Consider the following 24,359-nt stretch of genomic DNA (forward strand, 5'->3'; position numbering starts at 1 on the left):
TTCAAATAGAGAATCCAGCCTCAAGTCTAGTTTTAAAAGAGAAAAGGCTGGATTTTTGGCTGGAGGGATGTGTTTGTCAGTTTAGGAAACCAGTTGACAGCTGACATCCCTACTCTCAGCGCCTTACCTGGTGGAACCTCCCTGAGCTGGGTTCATAGGGAGAGTGGGGCCGTGCTACTTATAAATAGAAAAATGGAAAGCCTGTGCTCTCAAACTCAACTGCTGCCACTCCGTCTTATTCCTTGAAGCAAGACCAGCAGAGGCCTGTCCCAGTTTGTTGACAAGTGGAAAAAGCTTTTCCATTGGGACCATGAAATGTGAATAAAGCCTATCAAAGGGCCTGTGTTGTTGAGCTGGGAGAGTTCACACACATGCACTCACAGTCTCACACATGCACATGCCCTCATATATACAAACTCGCACTCAAACACACATGCTTTGACTGTTCCTCTACACAACTCAGTAACTAGAGACAGTGAGGGATGCGTGTGCACTGTTTGGTTGGTCGATGGGGTCTACTCTGCATTTTTGTCGTGTTATAAGAAACCTGAGCAGTTCTGTATGTGGTTTGTAGTGAATAGACTGAGCTTTACTGTCCTAACCACAGAACCGTACTGACAAGGCTGGTTCTGTCAGTGCTCTGCTGTCTTTCTGGCTTCTGTCAAGAAGCTTTCCTTGTGTAGCATTCCATCCCACTCCATTCAACACCCAGAGCTACTGGGCTTTTAAATATAAAGAAAGGCATAAAATTTTAAGCATCTACTCTGTCCTGATACACAGTGACACCAATCAGAAATGGCTGAATTTAACAGCCTCCCTGGATGGTTACTAGCCACTGTCCATGTGATTTTTAAGCTGATTGTTTATTCATGTCTTGTTTCTTCAATTTCATAATATTTTCCAATGAAGAAAAACCTGTGATTACATTCCAACCATTCTGCTGAAAAAGCTCACTGATTTCAGTCAAAAGCAAAATACCACGGATGCTGGAAATCTGAAATAAAAACAGAAAATGCTGGGAAAACCTCAGCAGGTCTGACAGCATCTGTGGAGAGAGAAACAGAGTTAATGTTCCGAGTCCATATGACCCTCCTTCAGCTTTGGAGGAGCCCACTGTAGATTTACCAGAATGATACCTGGATTCCAGGGATTAAATCACGAGAGCAGAGTACACTATGGTTGTATTCCCTGGAATTTAGAAGGTTAAGGGTGATTTGTTGAAGTTTTCAAGATATTTAGAGTAGATAAAAACTATTTCTACAGGTTTGGGAGTCTAGGATTAAGGGGCAGAGTCTAAAAATTAGAACTAGACCTTTCAGGACTGAGATTAGGAAACATTTCTATCAATCTTTTTGTGCAGAAGTTTGGAACCCTCTTCCACAAGTGGCAATTGATTAATTGTTAATTTTAAATAATAGTGTCGATTTTTGTTAATCAAACTTATTAAGGGATGTAATGCAAAGGTGGGTTTGTGGGGTTAGGTCATAGATGGGCAATGATCTCATTGAATGGTGGCACAGGCTGAGGGGCTAAATGGCTCCTCTTGTTCCTGTATCTTGTGTTCACAGAAGCATAGGGCTGAATGGCCTCCTTCTGTGCTCTACGTGCTTGTGCTAGCTCTTTGAAAGAGCTGTCCAATTCGTCCCAATCTCCTGCTCTTTCCCCAGAGGCCTGCAAATGTTTTCCTCTTCAACATTTATCCAATTCCCTTTTGAAACTTACTATTGAATCTCTTCCTCTGTCCTTTCAGGCTGCACATTCCCAATTGTAACAATTCACTGCCTAAAAAAATGTTTTGTCATGTAACCTCTGGACCTTTAGCTAATCACATTAGATCTGTGTCCCTCTGGTTACTCAGCCTCCTGCCACTGGAAACAGTTTCTCTTTATTTACTCTGTCCAAATCATTCCTGATTTTGAACACCTTTGTTAAATCTCCTGTTAAACTTCTCTGCTCTAAGTAGAACAACCCCAGCTTCTCATGTCCCTCCAAATAACGGAAATCTTTCATCTCTGCTACCATTGTAGTAAATCTCCTCTGTGCTCCTTCCAGATTTTCTCTGCTAATACCATGTGGAATCAAGTGTCCTGACTGAACTTGCCATCATTTTCCTCTTCTCATTTGCTTCCCTCCCCACCCCCACACCCCCTCTCCTGAAGGGGGTGACTATCACTGGGTTACCAGCCCAGGTTCCAGCTACTCTAAGGTGTCTTATCCAAACAGCTATTACTTATGTGCAAATAAATAGCTGGCATATTCAATGGTAGGAGGACATCAGAGCCAAACCAGATCCCACTGCCACTCAGAAGGGGTCTGTAGAGAGTGCGACATGGACTAGTGTAGCTATGTGTACTACATATAACATTCTCAGCTTCTCCTGACCAGGCTACATAATGATTCAGCATATGAAAATGTCATGCTGATGTAGTAGAAGGGGCGCAACTTAGGTTGGGGCTCAGGGCACATTGTGAGCAAATATGGCTGGAGTTTTATTCTGTATCTAACCCCGTGCTGTACCCGTCCTGGGAGTGTTTAATGGGGACAGTGTAGAGGGAGCTTTACTCTGTATCTAACCCCGTGCTGTACCTGTCCTGGGAGTGTTTGATGGGGACAGTGTAGAGGGAGCTTTACTCTGTATCTAACCCCGTGCTGTACCTGTCCTGGGAGTGTTTGATGGGGACAGTGTAGAGTGAGCTTTACTCTGTATCTAACCCCGTGCTGTACCTGTCCTGGGAGTGTTTGATGGGGACAGTGTAGAGGGAGATTTACTCTGTATCTAACCCCGTGCTGTACCTGTCCTGGGAGTGTTTGATGGGGACGGTGTGGAGGGAGTTTTACTCTGTATCTAACCCCGTGCTGTACCTGTCCTGGCAGTGTTTGATGGGGACAGTGTAGAGGGAGCTTTACTCTGTATCTAACCCCTGTCTCGGGTGTGTTTGATGGAACACTGCATGATAAATTAAGATTGTCCCATTTTCCATGACATATTCTTCACTGTGATTAGCACAGAAATTAATATTGTAAAATTAACCAGCCTTTTGTGTTTACCATTGTTCCTGTTTAGACCCTGTACACCGTCCTGCCTAGAATATTGGACAGCAACCCCTTTGCAGCCGAGTCAACACAGCTCAGTATCCCACAAGGAGTTAAGGACATCTTGGACATCTTCCAGGGAACATTGAGCCTTTTAAATCGGTATCGAGTTCATTCCGAGATAGCTTCTCAGCTCTTCGCTTATCTCTTCTTCTTCACCAATGCATCCCTCTTCAATGCTCTCATGGAGCGAGGTGAGTGTGGTTGAGTATCTCAGGGGCTCTAACCAAAGTTGAGATGCTTCTATTCCAGACTGTAACTCACTCCCGGGTATCTGTTATTCTATATATAAACCCCCTGAACCCCTCGATTAGATTCTAGTCTGTAACTCACTCCCGGGTTTCTGTTATTCTATATATAAACCATCCCCAACCCCTCGATTAGATTCCAGTCTGTAACTCACTCCCGGGTTTCTGTTATTCTATATATAAACCCCCTGAACCCCTCGATTAGATTCCAGTCTGTAACTCACTCCCGGGTTTCTGTTATTCCATATATAAACCCCCTGAACCCCTCGATTAGATTCCAGTCTGTAACTCACTCACGGGTTTCTGTTATTCTATATATAAACCACCCTGAACCCCTCGATTAGATTCCAGTCTGTAACTCACTCCTGGGTTTCTGTTATTCTATATATAAACCACCCCAAACCGCTCGATTAGATTCCAGTCTGTAACTCACTCCCGGGTATCTGATATTCTATATATAAACCCCCTGAACCCCCCGATTAGATTCCAGTCTGTAACTCACTCCCGGTTATCTGTTATTCTATATATAAACCCCCTGAACTCCCCGATTAGATTCCAGTCTGTAACTCACTCCCAGGTATCTGTTATTCTATATATAAACCCCCTGAACCCCTCGATTAGATTCCAGTCTGTAACTCATTCCCGGGTATCTGTTATTCTATATATAAACCATCCCCAACCCCTCGATTAGATTCCAGTGTGTAACTCACTCCCGGGTTTCTGTTATTCTATATATAAACCCCCTGAACCCCTCGATTAGATTCCAGTCTGTAACTCATTCCCGGGTATCTGTTATTCTATATATAAACCATCCCCAACCCCTCGATTAGATTCCAGTCTGTAACTCACTCCCGGGTTTCTGTTATTCTATATATAAACCCCCTGAACCCCTCGATTAGATTCCAGTCTGTAACTCACTCCCGGGTTTCTGTTATTCTATATATAAACCCCCTGAACCCCTCGATTAGATTCCAGTCTGTAACTCATTCCCGGGTTTCTGATATTCTATATATAAACCCCCTGAACCCCTCGATTAGATTCCAGTCTGTAACTCACTCCCGGGTTTCTGTTATTCTATATATAAACCCCCTGAACCCCTCGATTAGATTCCAGTCTGTAACTCACTCCCGGGTTTCTGTTATTCTATATATAAACCATCCTGAACCCCTCGATTAGATTCCAGTCTGTAAGTCACTCTCGGGTATCTGTCATTCTATATATGAACCCCCTGAACCCCTCGATTAGATTCCAGTCTGTAACTCACTCTCGGGTATATGTTATTCTATATATAAACCCCCTGAACCCCTCGATTAGATTCCAGTCTGTAACTCACTCCTGGGTATCTTTCATTCTATATATAAACCCCCTAAACCCCTCGATTAGATTCCAGTCTGTAACTCACTCCCGGGTTTCTGTTATTCTATATATAAACCATCCCCAACCCCTCGATTAGATACCAGTCTGTAACTCACTCCCGGGTTTCTGTTATTCTATATATAAACCCCCTGAACCCCTCGATTAGATTCCAGTCTGTAACTCACTCCCGGGTTTCTGTTATTCTATATATAAACCCCCTGAACCCCTCGATTAGATTCCAGTCTGTAACTCACTCCTGGGTTTCTGTTATTCTATATATAAACCCCCTGAACCCCTCGATTAGATTCCAGGCTGAATTGAGATTGCAATATGCAGCAATGATAATCTTGTGTTCTGGGTTGGACAGTTCCCCCAACCTTGCCCTGTGGGTAGGATCCCCCTTGGTTTTGTGGGTAGCCCCTCCCCTCACTCTGTGTTGCTGTGTCTTCTAGGATCGGGAGGAGGTTTTTACCAGTGGACGAAGGGAGTGCAGATTCGTGCCAATCTGGATCTACTTCTTGACTGGATTCAGGGCATTGGGCTCGGAGAGCAGGCTGCTGAACTCTTCCTCAAGTTATCCACAGCTGTCAACCTGCTTGCCACACCAAAGGAGACTCTCCTCCAGGTAAGCAGCAACCTTGGCGTTGAATTAACCCTTTGTGTAATGTGAAACCCAGGCGGGAGCTGAGTCTGGGAGTTGTGTTGTTAAAAGTCTAACAATTAGAGCAGGATTTAGAGATCTGAAATCCTGGGAAAGGTTAATTTCATTGAAGAGATCCAGACCAATTCTGAGTATTTCAACTTGCTGTTTGCTTTGTGGAGTCAGTTTTTTTTTTACCTTCCCTTCCAATTTCTGACCTCCTTTCTGGAATTGCACAGAATTTTTCACAAGAAAACAGGCTGTCTAGCCAATCGACTTGGTGCTGCTGCTTACCCTCCATGTGAGCAGTATCCTAATCCTTTGCACCCATTCTGTTTCTCATTCCTTTATCCTCCTTTACTGTCAACCACGTATCTAACCAGTTCTTGAATGTTGTCAAAGTCTCTGCTTTAATCACTAACTCTGGGTGCCAATTCTACAGCCTCACAACATTCTGTGTAAAAGAACTTCACCTGCTCTTTGTGTTGCATTTAATCTTATAAAAATGTCCCCTTGTTCTAGACTCCTCAATGTCTGAAATGGTTTGTCACTATCTCGCATAATATTGGAAGATGTCTGCCAAATTACCATTTAATCTTGTGACAAATGCAGTCCTGATTTTTGAGTCTTTCTTTGTATTTGTATTTCCTCATACCAGACAGCATCCTGATGAACCTGTGCTGTCAGTCTCCTCAACATCCTTCCTGTAGTATACAGCCCAAAGCTGCAATTGTGGTTTAATGATTGCAGTATAGAAATTCGCTGTTGCATCCTGACTATTAATCCTACACCTCTTGCCATAAAACGTGCTTGCAGTTTTTATGACCTTATTCGGTTGAAATGCTGTTTTTAATATCTTGTGAACTGTCTCAAATCTCTCTGTTCTTTCAATATCACCCAGCCATTCTCCTATTCAAAGTGTAATTATTATTTTTCTTCTTAGCAGGATGTTCCTTCTCACATTCACTAATATTAAATTCCATCTGTCACCACTCTGCCCATTCACCAACTTCTCCATATCCCCTTGCAGCTCCTTTTGGTCAATAGACTTGTTCACCATATTCCCCATTTTAGTATTGTCAGCAAATTAAAGAATCCAACCCACACCACTGATGTTAAACAAGCTGTAATTATCCAGGTTAACCTGGTCTCCCTTTCTCCACTCCCCTGACACATCCATTCTCTGTGGGGGCTTGAAGGATAATTGCGAGGACTTTGCTGATTTGCTGCCTGATGCTGGAGTGAGTCAGAGCATATGCAGCTGGGCAGGTCCTCAGTCACTGAGGGGTTCCTTGCCCCTGTCTAGATAGGGTCCCTGGTCTAACTGATCTCAGAGGAATGAACAAATCCAGCCTGCTGGAAAATTCCTGAGTTAATCAGGAGGGAGTAGAATGTAGGCTATTGTAGAGATACTGCTTCACTGAGCGTGTGCTGGCCAATAAAACCTCCCAGCTGCCACTCTCCTCCTCTGCAATTCCCTATAACAACTTCTGGCTTGATATTTTGTTTCTCACTATTGTTTCTCATAATGAGTTCTTTCTCTGAGATAACAACGCTTGTTTGGTGATGTCCCTGGCTTGGTATCTCTTCTTCAGATCAGCCTCACTGAAATCACTTCTTTCCAGAGTAACACATTTCTAAGAACTCTTGATGGTAGGGACAGAGAGACTGTGAGTGGGAGAGTTGGCTGCTTCTGATCTCTATGGGGAAGCTGCTTGAAGATGAGGAGGGGGGTAGATAGACGGTAACTTTTTTAGTGTAAGAATCTATATTCTGTCGTTGAGTTACAGGGGTAGCAATTTTGATGGTGTAAAGACACTTACTGGCATGGATTCGATGGACCAAATGGTCACATTCTGCGCTGTGATGGCTCTAGGACTTCAATTCCTGCGCAGTACTGTGAGCTTCCCTGTTATGCAGGTTTATCCTGTTTCTTTTAAATACGTAAGGAATCTGTACTAGTTTGTTAATTCATCACACTTGAATTTTCACTCCACTGTGCCGAGGTTAGAAAACTTGATGAGCAATTGGAGATTTGTGAAGGGCAGTGTGGAGAAGAGGAGCAGCTGTCTCTCCGAACTGCTCCCCATGGAGATTGGGTCAGGAGGGAAGCTGCAGCTGATTCTCTGAACAGTTTCATTCCTATTCCTGTCCTCTTCTCATTAGCCTCTTGTCTGTTCTGCTGCGGTTGGTCTCAGCTGGAGTCCCAAGAGTCAGCCCCACAATCAAAATAGCCCACAACACTCCCTGTGCCACTCGCATATGGAAATCCAACATTCGGATGGAGGGAGAGTGACCAGGAGTGGGATGTGGGAATGACCAGGGGTGGGGGGGGGAGTGACCAGGAGGGGGGGCGGTGACCAAGAGTCGATGGATTGGGGGGGGAATGAGTGACCAGGAGCTGGTGGGTGGGGGCAGAGTGAGTGACCAGGAGTTGGTGGGTGGGTGCGGAGTGAGTGACCGGGAGTTCGTGGGTGGGGGCAGAGTGAGTGACCCAGAGTTGGTGGGTGGGGGACAGTGAGTGACCAGGAGTTGGTGGGTGGGGGACAGTGAGTGACCAGGAGTTGGTGGGTGGGGGACGGTGAGTGACCAGGAGTTGGTGGCTGGGGGCAGAGTGAGTGACCAGGAGTTGGTGCGTGGGGGACAGTGAGTGACCGGGAGTTGGTGGGTGGGGGACAGTGAGTGACCGGGAGTTGGTGGGTGGGGGACAGCGAGTGACCGGGAGTTGGTGGGTGGGGGACAGTGAGTGACCGGGAGTTGGTGGGTGGGGGACAGTGAGTGACCGGGAGTTGGTGGGTGGGGGACAGCGAGTGACCGGGAGTTGGTGGGTGGGGGACAGTGAGTGACCAGGAATGGGGAGACAATTGGAGAACAATTGAGCAGGAAAACAGGGAGGAATGCTGGAAATGTGAAGCAGTTTGAGGAGGATTTGTGTGTGTGATTTTCATGGTGAATGTGTGGAGAACAGGAATCTGATTTCTAGAGAAAAATTTGTCCCATTGTTTTCACAAGGAAGGTGAGGGATGCAGTCAGCAGGAAGCTGTCACACTGACCTCAGCGTAGAAACATTCACACACTTCCCTGTGCTGAGGGACAGCCAGTCACTCGATCAAATCAACACTGAATTTTCCATTCTCACTGCAGTCAGTGGCTGAGGGGGTTTGAAGTATTGAAGCTGTACTGTCACAGAGTGATAGCCAAGCACTGGGTGGGAGTTGCTTCCAAAAGAAAACACACCCCGTTCTAACTCGGCAAAGGCCTGTGTCACCATCACCGTGCCAGAGCCCACACCAACCCTCACCACAATCCCATCCCTTCCACTGTCCTTGGCTCACCCCCATTCTGTACCCTCTCCCCCAATTCCCCCCTCCCACACCTCACTCCCTGGCCTCCACCCCCACTCCACAGCCCAGCCCCAGCCCATCTCTCACTGCCTACCCCAACCCCACCCTCCTCCAGTTGGCCAACCCATTCTCCTCCAGGGTCCTGATTATGCTGCTATACTGGCCTGAGAAAGTACATTTAAAGGGACGTCCAATCCCTCTACACCTCCATCCCCCACCAGGATGGTCTGATGGCTCTCCACTTCTTCCTTGAACAGAGTCCCGAACAATCCCCATCCACCATTACTCTCCTCCGTCTGGCTGAACTTGTTCTCACGCTGAACAATTTCTCCTTCAACTCCTCTCACTTCCTCCAAATAAAAGGTGTGGCTATGGGTACCCGCATGGGCCCCAGTTATGCCTGTCTCTTTATGGGGTATGTGGAACATTCCTTGTTCCAATCTACTCAGACCCCCTCCCATGACTCTTTTTTTGGTACATTGATGACTGTTTCAGTGCCGCTTCATGCTCTCGTCTGGACCTGGAAAAAATTATCTATTTTACTTCTAATTTCCACCCCTCTATCACCTTCACATGGTCCATCTCTGACACTTCCCTTCCCTTCCTTGACCTCTCTGTCTCCATTTCTGGTGATAGACTGTCCACCAATATCCATTACAAGTCTACTGACTCGCACAGCTACCTCGACTACAGCTCCTCACACCCCGCTTCCTGTAAGGACTCCATCCCATTCTCTCAGTTCCTTCACCTCTGTAATGATGATGCCACTTTCCAAAACAATGCTTCTGACATGTCCTCCTCCTTCCTTAACTGAGGTTTCCCACCCACGGTCATTGACAGGGCCCTCAACCGTGTCTGGCCCATCTCCCGCGCATCCGCCCTCACGCCTTCTCCTCCCTCCCAGAAACATGATAGGGTCCCCCTTGTCCTCGCTTATCACCCCAACAGCCTCCGCATTCAAAGGATCATCCTCCGCCACTTCCTCCAGCTCCAGCATGATGTCACTGTCAATGTGGCAATCACCTTGTTAAAGACAATTGCTAGTTAAACAGGTGATGGGCATTGATTGTCTCATCGAAACGGAATAAAAAGATCCAGCTGGAACACTTTGTTTGGAAGCTACTTGGAAGTCAGTAACACTGAGGAATTGTCTTGAAAATAAACCAGCTTGAACCAAAAGACCAGCCTGGATTAATTCTTGCACCACAATCTCTTATTGTCATTAATAGCCACTACCAAACACATCTTCCCCTCGCCCCTACCCGTCTGCATTCTGTAGGGACCATTCCCTCCGGGACACACTGGTCCACTCCTCCTCATCCCCCTCCCACCGCACCTTCCCATGCAACTGCAGAAGGTGCAACACCTGCCCCTCTACCTCCCCCCTCCTCACTGTCCAAGGGTCCAAACACTCCTTTCAAGTGAAGCAGCATTTCACTCACACTTCCCTCAACTTAGTCTACTGCATTCGCTGCTCCCAGTGCGGTTTCCTCTACATTGGAGAGACCAAACGCAGCCTGGGTGACCACTTTGCTGGTCTGTCCGCAAGCATGACCCAGACCTCCCTGTCGCTTGCCATTTTAACACTCCACCCTGCTCTCATGCCCACATGCCCATCCTTGGCCTGCTGCATTGTTCCAGTGAAGCTCAACGCAAACTGGAGGAACAGCACCTCATCTTCCGACTGGGCACCTTACAGCCTTCCGGACTGAATATTGAGTTTAACAACTTTAGACCATGAACTCTCTCCTCCTCCATCTCCCCAACCGCCCCCCCCCCCCACTTTTAATCCCCTTTTTTCAAATTCATTTTTATTTTCTACCCACTCATTTCTGTTTTTATTTATTTTAATTCAATTATTTATTGTTTTATCTCCTTTTTATCCCCAATTTTTATCTCATTTTCTATCCGTTTTTCCCCACCCCACCCCCTCTCCCACCCCACCCCCACCCCCTCTCCCGCCCCCACCCCCACCCCCTCTCCCACCCCCACCCCCACCCCCTCTCCCACCCCACCCCCACCCCCTCTCCCACCCCACCCCCTCTCCCACCCCCACCCCCACCCCCTCTCCCACCCCCACCCCCTCTCCCACCCCCACCCCCTCTCCCACCCCCTCTCCCACCCCCACCCCCACCCCCTCTCCCACCCCACCCCCACCCCCTCTCCCACCCCCACCCCCACCCCCTCTCCCACCCCCACCCCCACCCCCTCTCCCACCCCACCCCCACCCCCTCTCCCACCCCACCCCCTCTCCCACCCCACCCCCACCCCCTCTCCCACCCCCACCCCCACCCCCTCTCCCACCCCACCCCCACCCCCTCTCCCACCCCCACCCCCACCCCCTCTCCCACCCCACCCCCTCTCCCACCCCACCCCCACCCCCACCCCCACCCCCTCTCCCACCCCACCCCCTCTCCCACCCCACCCCCACCCCCACCCCACCCCCTCTCCCACCCCACCCCCGCCCCCTCTCCCACCCCACCCCCACCCCCACCCACTCTCCCACCCCCACCCCCACCCCCACCCCCTCTCCCACCCCCACCCCCACCCCCTCTCCCACCCCACCCCCACCCCCTCTCCCACCCCCACCCCCACCCCCTCTCCCACCCCACCCCCACCCCCACCCACTCTCCCACCCCCACCCCCACCCCCACCCCCTCTCCCACCCCCACCCCCACCCCCACCCCCTCTCCCACCCCCACCCCCACCCCCTCTCCCACCCCACCCCCACCCCCACCCCCTCTCCCACCCCACCCCCTCTCCCACCCCACCCCCACCCCCACCCCCTCTCCCACCCCCACCCCCTCTCCCACCCCCACCCCCACCCCCTCTCCCACCCCCACCCCCTCTCCCACCCCCACCCCCTCTCCCACCCCCACCCCCTCTCCCACCCCACCCCCACCCCCACCCCCTCTCCCCACCCCCACCCCCTCTCCCACCCCCACCCCCACCCCCTCTCCCACCCCCACCCCCTCTCCCACCCCCACCCCCACCCCCTCTCCCACCCCCACCCCCTCTCCCACCCCCATCCCCACCCCCTCTCCCACCCCCACCCCCACCCCCTCTCCCACCCCCACCCCCTCTCCCACCCCCACCCCCCACCCCCTCTCCCACCCCACCCCCACCCCCACCCCCTCTCCCACCCCACCCCCTCTCCCACCCCCACCCCCACCCCCTCTCCCACCCCCACCCCCACCCCCTCTCCCGCCCCCACCCCCACCCCCTCTCCCACCCCCACCCCCCACCCCCCTCTCCCACCCCCACCCCCACCCCCTCTCCCACCCCCACCCCCACCCCCACCCCCTCTCCCCACCCCCACCCCCCACCCCCTCTCCCACCCCACCCCCACCCCCTCTCCACCCCACCCCCACCCCCACCCCCACCCCACCCCCACCCCCTCTCCCACCCCCACCCCCTCTCCCACCCCCACCCCCACCCCCTCTCCCACCCCACCCCCACCCCCTCTCCCACCCCACCCCCACCCCCACCCACTCTCCCACCCCACCCCCACCCCCACCCCCTCTCCCACCCCACCCCCACCCCCTCTCCCACCCCACCCCCACCCCCACCCCCTCTCCCACCCCCACCCCCTCTCCCACCCCCACCCCCACCCCCTCTCCCACCCCACCCCCACCCCCACCCCCTCTCCCACCCCACCCCCACCCCCTCTCCCACCCCCACCCCCACCCCCACCCCCTCTCCCACCCCACCCCCACCCCCACCCCCTCTCCCACCCCCACCCCCTCTCCCACCCCACCCCCTCTCCCACCCCACCCCCACCCCCACCCCCTCTCCCACCCCCACCCCCTCTCCCACCCCACCCCCACCCCCACCCCCTCTCCCACCCCCACCCCCTCTCCCACCCCCACCCCCACCCCCTCTCCCACCCCCACCCCCTCTCCCACCCCCACCCCCACCCCCACCCCCTCTCCCACCCCCACCCCCACCCCCTCTCCCACCCCCACCCCCTCTCCCACCCCCACCCCCACCCCCACCCCCTCTCCCACCCCCACCCCCACCCCCTCTCCCACCCCACCCCCACCCCCACCCCCTCTCCCACCCCACCCCCACCCCCACCCCCTCTCCCACCCCCTCTCCCACCCCACCCCCACCCCCACCCCCTCTCCCACCCCCACCCCCTCTCCCACCCCCACCCCCACCCCCTCTCCCACCCCCACCCCCTCTCCCACCCCACCCCCTCTCCCACCCCACCCCCTCTCCCACCCCCACCCCCTCTCCCACCCCCACCCCCACCCCCTCTCCCACCCCCACCCCCTCTCCCACCCCCACCCCCACCCCCTCTCCCACCCCCACCCCCACCCCCACCCCACCCCCACCCCCTCTCCCACCCCCTCTCCCACCCCCTCTCCCACCCCACCCCCACCCCCTCTCCCACCCCACCCCACCCCCACCCCCTCTCCCACCCCCACCCCCACCCCCTCTCCCACCCCACCCCCACCCCCTCTCCCACCCCACCCCCTCTCCCACCCCCACCCCCCTCTCCCACCCCACCCCCACCCCCTCTCCCACCCCACCCCCACCCCCTCTCCCACCCCACCCCCACCCCCTCTCCCACCCCACCCCCACCCCCTCTCCCACCCCCACCCCCACCCCCTCACCCACCCCACCCCCTCTCCCACCCCCTCTCCCACCCCACCCCCACCCCCTCTCCCACCCCCTCTCCCACCCCCACCCCCACCCCCTCTCCCACCCCACCCCCACCCCCACCCCCTCTCCCACCCCACCCCCACCCCCTCTCCCACCCCCACCCCCTCTCCCACCCCCTCTCCCACCCCCTCTCCCACCCCCTCTCCCACCCCCACCCCCTCTCCCACCCCCACCCCCTCTCCCACCCCCTCTCCCACCCCCTCTCCCACCCCCTCTCCCACCCCCACCCCCTCTCCCACCCCCACCCCCACCCCCACCCCCTCTCCCACCCCACCCCCACCCCCTCTCCCACCCCACCCCCACCCCCTCTCCCACCCCCTCTCCCACCCCCACCCCCACCCCCTCTCCCACCCCCACCCCCCTCTCCCACCCCACCCCCTCTCCCACCCCCACCCCCTCTCCCACCCCACCCCCACCCCCTCTCCCACCCCACCCCCACCCCCACCCCCTCTCCCACCCCCACCCCCTCTCCCACCCCACCCCCACCCCCTCTCCCACCCCCTCTCCCACCCCCACCCCCACCCCCTCTCCCACCCCCTCTCCCACCCCCACCCCCACCCCCTCTCCCACCCCCTCTCCCACCCCACCCCCACCCCCTCTCCCACCCCCTCTCCCACCCCCACCCCCACCCCCTCTCCCACCCCCTCTCCCACCCCCTCTCCCACCCCACCCCCACCCCCTCTCCCACCCCCTCTCCCACCCCCACCCCCACCCCTCTCCCACCCCCTCTCCCACCCCCTCTCCCACCCCACCCCCTCTCCCACCCCCCACCCCCACCCCCTCTCCCACCCCCACCCCCTCTCCCACCCCCACCCCCACCCCCACCCCCACCCCCTCTCCCACCCCCACCCCCACCCCCTCTCCCACCCCCACCCCCTCTCCCACCCCCACCCCCACCCCCACCCCCACCCCCCTCTCCCACCCCCACCCCCTCTCCCACCCCACCCCCACCCCCTCTCCCACCCCCACCCCCTCTCCCACCCCCTCTCCCACCCCCACCCCCCACCCCCTCTCCCACCCCCTCTCCCACCCCCACCCCCCACCCCCTCTCCCACCCCCTCTCCCACCCCCACCCCCACCCCCCTCTCCCACCCCCACCCCCACCCCCTCTCCCACCCCCTCTCCCACCCCCTCTCCCACCCCCACCCCCACCCCCTCTCCCACCCCACCCCCACCCCCTCTCCCACCCCCTCTCCCACCCCCTCTCCCACCCCCACCCCCCTCTCCCACCCCCTCTCCCACCCCCACCCCCACCCCCTCTCCCACCCCACCCCCACCCCCACCCCCTCTCCCACCCCCACCCCCACCCCCTCTCCCACCCCCACCCCCACCCCCTCTCCCACCCCACCCCCACCCCCACCCCCTCTCCCACCCCACCCCCACCCCCTCTCCCACCCCCACCCCCACCCCCTCTCCCACCCCACCCCCTCTCCCACCCCCACCCCCTCTCCCACCCCCACCCCCTCTCCCACCCCCACCCCCACCCCCACCCCCTCTCCCACCCCCACCCCTCTCCCACCCCCTCTCCCACCCCCTCTCCCACCCCCTCTCCCACCCCCACCCCCTCTCCCACCCCACCCCCCTCTCCCACCCCACCCCCTCTCCCACCCCACCCCCTCTCCCACCCCCACCCCACCCCCTCTCCCACCCCCTCTCCCACCCCCACCCCCTCTCCCACCCCACCCCCACCCCCTCTCCCACCCCCACCCCCCCTCCCACCCCACCCCCACCCCCTCTCCCACCCCACCCCCACCCCCTCTCCCACCCCCACCCCCTCCCACCCCCTCTCCCCACCCCCCTCTCCCACCCCCCACCCCCTCTCCCACCCCCCTCTCCCACCCCCTCTCCCACCCCCACCCCCTTCCCCCCCCTCTCCCACCCTCTCTCCCTCCCCCACCCCCACCCCCCCTCCCACCCCACCCCCTCTCCCTCCCCACCCCCACCCCCTCTCCCACCCCCACCCCCTCTCCCTCCCCACCCCCGCCCCCTCTCCCACCCCACCCCCACCCCCCCTCCCACCCCACCCCCTCTCCCACCCCCGCCCCCTCTCCCTCCCCACCCCCACCCCCCCCTCCCACCCCACCCCCTCTCCCTCCCCACCCCCTCTCCCTCCCCACCCCCACCCCCTCTCCCTCCCCACCCCCACCCCCCCCTCCCACCCCCACCCCCTCTCCCTCCCCACCCCCACCCCCCCTCCCACCCCCACCCCCTCTCCCTCCCCACCCCCACCCCCTCTCCCACCCCCACCCCCTCTCCCACCCCCACCCCCACAAGGGCCATCTGTCACTTGCTCATGTTGTTCTGTCACAAAGTGCTTATCCTTGTACTGCTATTATCACATTCTGCTTTCTTACCTTTATTCCATGATCAGCACCTCCTTTAGCCCTTACCACTATCTTTAACACCCCCTTTGTCTTTTTGTCCATTACATCTTTGTCAATCTCTCCTTTACCCCCACCTTTCACTGGCCTTCTATCCAGCTTCACCCCCTCCTTAAACAATATAAATTTCATCACATTTCTACTTCTCTTTAGCTCTGAAGAAGGGTCATAAGGACTCAAAACGTTAACACTGTTCCTCCTTCCACAGGTTCTGTCAGGCCTTCTGAGTTTTTCCAGCAGTTTCTGTTTTTGTTTCAGATTTCCAGCACATCTGCAGAATTTTGCTTTTATGTTAGAGGGCCCTGTTTATTCCACTGCAGGGACACAGGGAAGACTCATGAACCAGCTGCTTCATATTCATGTGTGCTGTGCGAGGAACATTAATATGCAATATTCGCTTCCCCTCCAACTTCTGAACACACACTCGCCGTCCATCAGTCCTCGCGTGAACACACACTCGCCGTCCATCAGTCCTCGTGTGAACACACACTCGCTGTTTACCAGTCCTCGTGTGAACACACGCTCGCTGTTTACCAGTCCTCGTGTGAACACACGCTCGCTGTTTACCAGTCCTCGTGTGAACACACGCTCGCTGTTTACCAGTCCTCGTGTGAACACACGCTCGCTGTTTACCAGTCCTCGTGTGAACACACGCTCGCTGTTTACCAGTCCTCGTGTGAACACACACTCGCTGTTTACCAGTCCTCGTGTGAACACACTCGCTGTTTACCAGTCCTTGTGTGAACACACACTCGCTGTTTACCAGTCCTTGTGTGAACACACACTCGCTGTTTACCAATCCCCACGTGAACACACACTCGCTGTCCACCAGTCCCCGCGTGAACACACACTCGCTGTCCACCAGTCCCCGCGTGAACACACACTCGCTGTTTACCAGAACCCGTGTGAACACACACTCGCTGTTTACCAGTCCCCGTGTGAACACACACTCGCTGTTTACCAGTCCTCGTGTGAACACACACTCGCTGTTTACCAGTCCTCGTGTGGACACACACTCGCTGTTTACCAGTCCCCGTGTGAACACACACTCGCTGTCCACCAGTCCCCGTGTGAACACACACTCGCTGTTTACCAGTCCCCGTGTGAACACACACTCGCTGTTTACCAGTCCCCGTGTGAACACACACTCGCTGTTTACCAGTCCTCGTGTGAACACACACTCACTGTTTACCAGTCCTCGTGTGAACACACACTCGCTGTTTACCAGTCCCCGCATGAACACACACTCGCTGTTTACCAGTCCCCACGTGAACACACACTCGCTGTTTACCAGTCCCCGCGTGAACACACACTCGCTGTTTACCAGTCCCTGCATGAACACACACTCGCTGTTTACCAGTCCCTGCGTGAACACACACTCGCTGTTTACCAGTCCTCCTGTGAATACACACTCGCTGTTTACCAGTCCCCGTGTGAACACACACTCGCTGTTTACCAGTCCTCGTGTGAACACACACTCGCTGTTTACCAGTCCCTGCGTGAACACACACTCGCTGGTTACCAGTCCCCGCGTGAACACACACTCGCTGTTTACCAGTCCCTGCGTGAACACACACTCGCTGTTTACCAGTCCCTGCGTGAACACACACTCGCTGTTTACCAGTCCCCGTGTGAACACACACTCGCTGTTTACCAGTCCCCGTGTGAACACACACTCGCTGTCCACCAGTCCCCGTGTGAACACACACTCACTGTTCACCAGTCCCCGTGTGAACACACACTCGCTGTTTACCAGTCCTCGTGTGAACACACACTCGCTCTTTACCAGTCCTTGTGTGAACACACACTTGCTGTTTACCAGTCCCTGCGTGAACACACACTCGCTGTTTACCAGTCCCTGCGTGAACACACACTCGCTGTTTACCAGTCCCTGCGTGAACACACACTCGCTGTTTGCCAGTCCCTGCGTGAACACACACTCGCTGTTTACCAGTCCTCGTGTGAATACACACTCGCTGTTTACCAGTCCCCGTGTGAACACACACTCGCTGTTTACCAGTCCTCGTGTGAACACACACTCGCTGTTTACCAGTCCCTGCGTGAACACACACTCGCTGTTTACCAGTCCTCGTGTGAACACACACTCGCTGTTTACCAGTCCCTGCGTGAACACACACTCGCTGTTTACCAGTCCCCGTGTGAACACACACTCGCTGTTTACCAGTCCTCGTGTGAACACACACTCGCTGTTTACCAGTCCTCGTGTGAACACACACTCGCTGTTTACCAGTCCCCGTGTGAACACACACTCGCTGTCCACCAGTCCCCGTGTGAACACACACTCGCTGTTTACCAGTCCCCGTGTGAACACACACTCGCTGTTTACCAGTCCTCGTGTGAACACACACTCCCTGTTTACCAGTCCTCGTGTGAACACACACTCCCTGTTTACCAGTCCTCGTGTGAACACACACTTGCTGTTTACCAGTCCCCGCGTGAACACACACTCGCTGTTTACCAGTCCCTGCGTGAACACACACTCGCTGTTTACCAGTCCCTGCGTGAACACACACTTGCTGTTTACCAGTCCTCGTGTGAATACACACTCGCTGTTTACCAGTCCCCGTGTGAACACACACTCGCTGTTTACCAGTCCCCGTGTGAACACACACTCGCTGTTTACCAGTCCTCGTGTGAACACACACTCGCTGTTTACCAGTCCCTGCGTGAACACACACTCGCTGTTTACCAGTCCTCGTGTGAACACACACTCACTGTTTACCAGTCCCTGCGTGAACACACACACGCTGTTTACCAGTCCCCGCGTGAACACACACTCGCTGTTTACCAGTCCCTACGTGAACACACACTCGCTGTTTACCAGTCCCCGCGTGAACACACACTCGCTGTTTACCAGTCCTCGTGTGAACACACACTCACTGTTTACCAATCCCCGCTTGAACACACACTCGCTGTTTACCAGTCCCCGTGTGAACACACACTCGCTGTTTACGAATCCCCATGTGAACACACACTCGCTGTTTACCAGTCCCCGTGTGAACACACACTCGCTGTTTACCAGTCCTCGTGTGAACACACACTCCCTGTTTACCAGTCCTCGTGTGAACACACACTTGCTGTTTACCAGTCCCCGCGTGAACACACACTCGCTGTTTACCAGTCCCTGCGTGAACACACACTCGCTGTTTACCAGTCCCTGCGTGAACACACACTCGCTGTTTACCAGTCCCTGCGTGAATACACACTCGCTGTTTACCAGTCCTCGTGTGAATACACACTCGCTGTTTACCAGTCCCCATGTGAACACACACTCGCTGTTTACCAGTTCTCGTGTGAACACACACTCGCTGTTTACCAGTCCCCGCGTGAACACACACTCGCTGTTTACCAGTCCTCGTGTGAACACACACTCACTGTTTACCAATCCCCGCGTGAACACACACTCGCTGTTTACCAGTCCCCGTGTGAACACACACTCGCTGTTTACCAATCCCCGTGTGAACACACACTCGCTGTTTACCAGTACCCGTGTGAACACACACTCGCTGTTTACCAATCCCCGTGTGAACACACACTCGCTGTCCACCAGTGCCCATGTGAACACACACTCGCTGTCCACCAGTCCCCGTGTGAACACACACTCGCTGTTTACCAATCCCCGCGTGAACACACACTCGCTGTTTACCAGTCCTCGTGTAAACACACACTCGCTGTCCACCAGTCCCCGTGTGAACACACACTCGCTGTTTACCAGTCCTCGTGTGAACACACACTCACTGTTTACCAGTCCCCGTGTGAACATACGCTCGCTGTTTACCAGTCCCCGTGTGAACTCACACTCGCTGTTTACCAGTCCCCGTGTGAACATACGCTCGCTGTTTACCAGTCCTCGTGTGAACACACACACTTAAGTAACTATGATGAATGTTTACTTTTTTCTGCAGGCTAACTGGAGGTCGCTGCGGAATGATTTTTTCAGTCTGAACCCATCCCAGCTCCATCACATGCTGAGGGAGTATAATCCAGGCCGCACTTGCCCACCCCTGTGGAGCCCCCTCCCTGAAGAGCAGTATACAGCACTGAGGACAGGTGAGCACATCTTTGGAAAGAGTTCACATCTTTTATGCATCAATGTTTATGGAGCTCACTAATTTGGCAGATGAAACAGGTTTCCATTTCAGGGACATGATACAATATTAAACACTCCCAGGACAGGTACAGCACAGGGTTAGATCATCAGTAAAGTAATGGAAGGGGTCATATACAGTGATGTCAAGCAGCAATTGTTTAGCAATAACCTGCTCACTGACACCCAGTTTGGGTTCTGCCAGGGCCACTCAGCTCCTGACCTCATTACAGCCTTGGTTCGAACATGAGCTTGAACTCCCGAGGTGAGTGACTGCTCTTGACATCGAGACAGCATTTGACCAAGTGTGGCATCAAGGAGTCCTAGCAAAACTGGAGTCAATGGGAATTGGGGGAAAACTCTCCGCTGGCTGGAGTCATACCCAGCACAAAGGAAGTTGGTTGTGGTTGTTGGAGGTCAATCATCTCAGCTCCAGGACATCACTGCAGGAGTTCCTCAGTGTAGTGTCCTAGACCCAACCATCTTCAGCTGCTTCATCAATGACCTTCCTTCCATCATAAGGTCAGAAGTGGGGATGTTCGCTGATGATTGCACAATGTTCAGCACCATTCGCGACTCCTCAGATACTGAAGCAGTCCATGTCCAAATGCAGCAAGACCTGGACAATATCCAGGCTTGGGCTGACAAGTGGAAGTAACATTGATGCCACACAAGTGTCAGGCAATGACCATCTCTAGGAAGAGAGAATCTAACCATCGCCCCTTGACATTCAATGGCATTACCATTATTGAATCCCCCACTATCAACATCCTGGGGGTTACCATTGACCAGAAACTGAACTGGACTAGCCATATAAATACTGTGGCTACAAGAGCAGGCCAGAGGCTAGGAATCCTACAACAAGTAACTCACCTCCTGACTCCTCAAAGCCTGTCCTCCATCAACAAGGCACAAGTCAGGAGTGTGATGGAATACTCCCCACTTGCCTGGATGAGTGCAGGTCCCACAACATTCAAGAAACTCGACACCATCCAGGACAAAGCAGCCCCGCTTAATTGGCACCACATCCACAAACGTTCACACTATCCACCATTGACACACAGTAGCAGCAGTGTGTGTACCATCTACAAGATGCACCGCAGGAATTCACCAAGGCTCCTTCAACAGCACCTTCCAAACCCACAACCACTACCATCTAGAAGGACAAGGGCAGCAGATAGGTAGGAACATGACCACCTGGAAGTTACCCTCCAAGTTACTCACCAACCTGAATTGGCAATATATCGCTGTTCCTTCCCTGTCGCTGAGTCAAAATGCTGGAACTCCCTCCCTAACAGCACTGTGGATGTACCTACACCACATGGACTGCAGCGGTTCAAGAAGGCAGCTCACCCCCACCTTCTCAAGGGCAACTAGAGATGGGCAATAAATGCTGGCCCAGCCAGCGACACCCACATCCCGTGAATGAATTAAACAAAAGCGTAAAGCTCCCCCTACACTGTCCCCAGCCAACACTCCCAGGACAGGTACAGCACGGTGTGAGATACAGAGGAAAGCTCCCTCTATACTGTCTCCATCAAACACTCCCAGGACAGGTACAGCACGGGGTTAGATACAGAGTAAAGCTCCCTCTACACCGTCCCCATCAAACACTCCCAGGACAGGTACAGCACGGGGTTAGATACAGAGTAAAACTCCCTCTACACTGTCCCCATCAAACACTCCCAGGACAGGTACAACACGGGGTTAGATACAGAGTAAAACTCCCTCTACCCTATCCCCATCAAACACTCCCAGGACAGGTACAGCACAGGGTTAGATACAGAGTAAAACTCCCTCTACACTGTCCCCATCAAACACTCCCAGGACAGGTACAGCACAGGGTTAGATACAGAGTAAAACTCCCTCTACACTGTCCCCATCAAACATTCGCAGGACAGGTACAGCACGGGGTTAGATACAGAGTAAAGCTCTCTCTACACTGTCCCCATCAAACACTCTCAGGACAGGTACAGCACGGGGTTAGATACAGAGTAAAGTTCCCTCTACACTGTCCCCATCAAACACTCCCAGGACAGGTACAGCACGGGGTTAGATACAGAGTAAAGCTCCCTCCACACTGTCCCCATCAAACATTCGCAGGACAGGTACAGCACGGGGTTAGATACAGAGTAAAGCTCTCTCTACACTGTCCCCATCAAACACTCTCAGGGCAGGTACAGCACGGGGTTAGATACAGAGTAAAGCTCCCTCTACACTGTCCCCATCAAACACTCCCAGGACAGGTACAGCACGGGGTTAGATACAGAGTAAAGCTCACTCTACACTGTCCCCATCAAACACTCCCAGGACAGGTACAGCACGGAGTTAGATACAGAGTAAAGCTCCTTCATCCAGCGGAGTAGGGAGAATTTTTCATTACTCTGCAATGGGTTGGAACATGGCAGTTGACAAAAATGAAGGATGTGTAATTGTTACCTGTCTAATTCTACCTGAGCTGACCCTCCAGTCCTGGTCACGGATCCTCGTTGCCATAATTATGATCAGAAATTCAGAAGAGATCCTTTTCTGGATGATATGACAGTGAGGTTCGCATAACGAGCCAGAATAGCGCTGAGCGGGATGAGAGGGAGCTGGTGAGTGCTTTTTGCAAGAATACAAAGGGAGGGATAAAGCGGTTATTGCATTGTAATGGATGTTGAGATTGAGTAGTGATCACCTCAGCACACTGACAGCTCTGCATTCTTGTCCTCAGCTGACATCCTGGAAAGCTTTGACAATCACCCGCCCCTGATCCTGCCTTCTAGTGCTTTCCACATCGAGCTCGACAAGCCCGTCACCGACTACCTGGGCCTCACCTCACAGCTGGAGTGTATCAAGGAATTTCTACAGAGCCTGGAGCAGCCGGAGATACTGGCAACGCCTGAACAGAGCAGTGGGAACCAACCCCAACAGGTAAACAATCACTGGCATTCGGAGGATGCAAGCAAGCAAGGACAGTGACTTCGTGTGGAGGGAATCTCGCTGGGAGATTGGAGGTTGTTTACGATGAACTTGCTTTGAATAATATAATGCTTATGTAATAACATGGTTCCAAGTTTTAAAAAAAAATCTCAAGAAACTTTTCTTTTAACCTGTTACCTCTTTTAGTGACAGTTTTAAATTGCAATAAAAATTTTACAGGGCTCTGAGGAAAAAGCAAGGAGGGGAACTGATTTAATCACTCTTTCAAAGAACCTGCACAGTCACAATGGGCCGAATGATTTCCTTCTGTGCTGTACCATTCTATGATGATGTCTCCCTCCTGTTGACTCCCCAACTAGAGAAAATAGTCTTCTCATATCACTCTATCAAAGCACCCCCTAATTTTAAAAACCTTGATTAAATCTCCCCTTAACAGTCTGGGTTCCAATAGAAAGTCACATTGTCTCATGCCTCTCTTTATAGCATAGTTTCCTATCGCAGGTTTACCATAGTCATGTAGACTATTGGTGTTCTGACCAATGCTCCTGTGATCATAAACTCTAGAGTTCATTGTGTTCACACAGGGCCTTTCAGTGATGTTGCAGAGAAGCCCAAAGTCATTTCCCCAGATTGATCTGACTTAAAGCTTCTTTGGAAATTGGGAATGGGATGGTGGTGACTGTGACCCCCTCCAGAATCTTAAAACCTCCTATGCAATATTGTGTTATCTGAGCAGGTGCACACAGTGTGTGTAGATACAAACAGGATTTTTGGTGGGATGTCAAATTTTACCAGAACACTCACCTAATTTACTAAATAGCCACGCAGTCAGACCATTGACCCTTTGATCATCTCAGGAGCAGGCGAGGTTGGCACTGTGTTACAATAAAGACATTCAGCATCTATGTGTAAATGTAGCTTGTAATCTATTCCTGCAAGACAACACATATCGGGGAGCACTTGAGGTTTCAGAGGTTATGAATTTGTTGTTGTGACTACATTAAACTCTGTCAGGTTCTGTCGCTGTATATAAAACATAACATGTTGTTGTTACTGTGTATACCCGCCAATATTAAACACGGGGTATTCCTGACATTTATCAATCTTGTAATTACTGCATTGAAAATTGTTCAGATTTTGATGTTCCTTGCGATTAACTTTCCGACTGCTGGTGATGATAAATATCACCATAAATGTGACAAAAACACTGAACAAACCAAAAAGCAGTCCACACACATTGAATATGGTCAACCTATCACCAATCACAGCAAACATTTCAGATTCCTGGCATGCATCCTAGATTCTGGGCCATTTACAGATGAGGGTAGGCTGATGATCTCTCTCTCTCTCTCTCTCTCAACAGATCTGAGAGAATCTAATTGATACATTTCACTGCTGAGCGTGCAGGGACCACATACTCCAACATATAGATTTCATATTGTCCCAGTGGACTCCGTACCCTGTCAATGTCGTGTTTTTCAGGTTACATCAGTTTCTGTGTTTATTGCACAGTGACCAGGCTGAAATGAGAACTCTGTTGATCTTCAGACAAATTACATCAGACCAAAATGGGGAGGTGGGCAGCAGAGGAAGGGC

The 24,359-nt window shown here is 53.9% G+C and overlaps 1 protein-coding gene across 4 annotated transcripts in view; it reads left to right on the forward strand.

Annotated features, from left to right (window-relative positions):
• Positions 1-24,359, forward strand: part of si:ch73-281f12.4 (RA_Radil_like and Myo5p-like_CBD_Rasip1 domain-containing protein) — a 232,678-nt gene that overhangs the window by 57,137 nt on the left and 151,182 nt on the right. For all 4 annotated transcript variants that reach the window (XM_041216956.1, XM_041216958.1, XM_041216959.1 and 1 more), the window contains exons 9-12: positions 3,065-3,287; positions 5,150-5,322; positions 19,657-19,801; positions 22,555-22,754. In XM_041216956.1, the coding sequence (XP_041072890.1) occupies positions 3,065-3,287; positions 5,150-5,322; positions 19,657-19,801; positions 22,555-22,754 (741 nt within the window). The remainder of the gene's footprint in view (positions 1-3,064; positions 3,288-5,149; positions 5,323-19,656; positions 19,802-22,554; positions 22,755-24,359) is intronic.

This window comes from Carcharodon carcharias, chromosome 22 (assembly GCF_017639515.1).
Source record: "Carcharodon carcharias isolate sCarCar2 chromosome 22, sCarCar2.pri, whole genome shotgun sequence".
Classification (NCBI taxonomy): Eukaryota; Metazoa; Chordata; class Chondrichthyes; order Lamniformes; family Lamnidae; genus Carcharodon; species Carcharodon carcharias.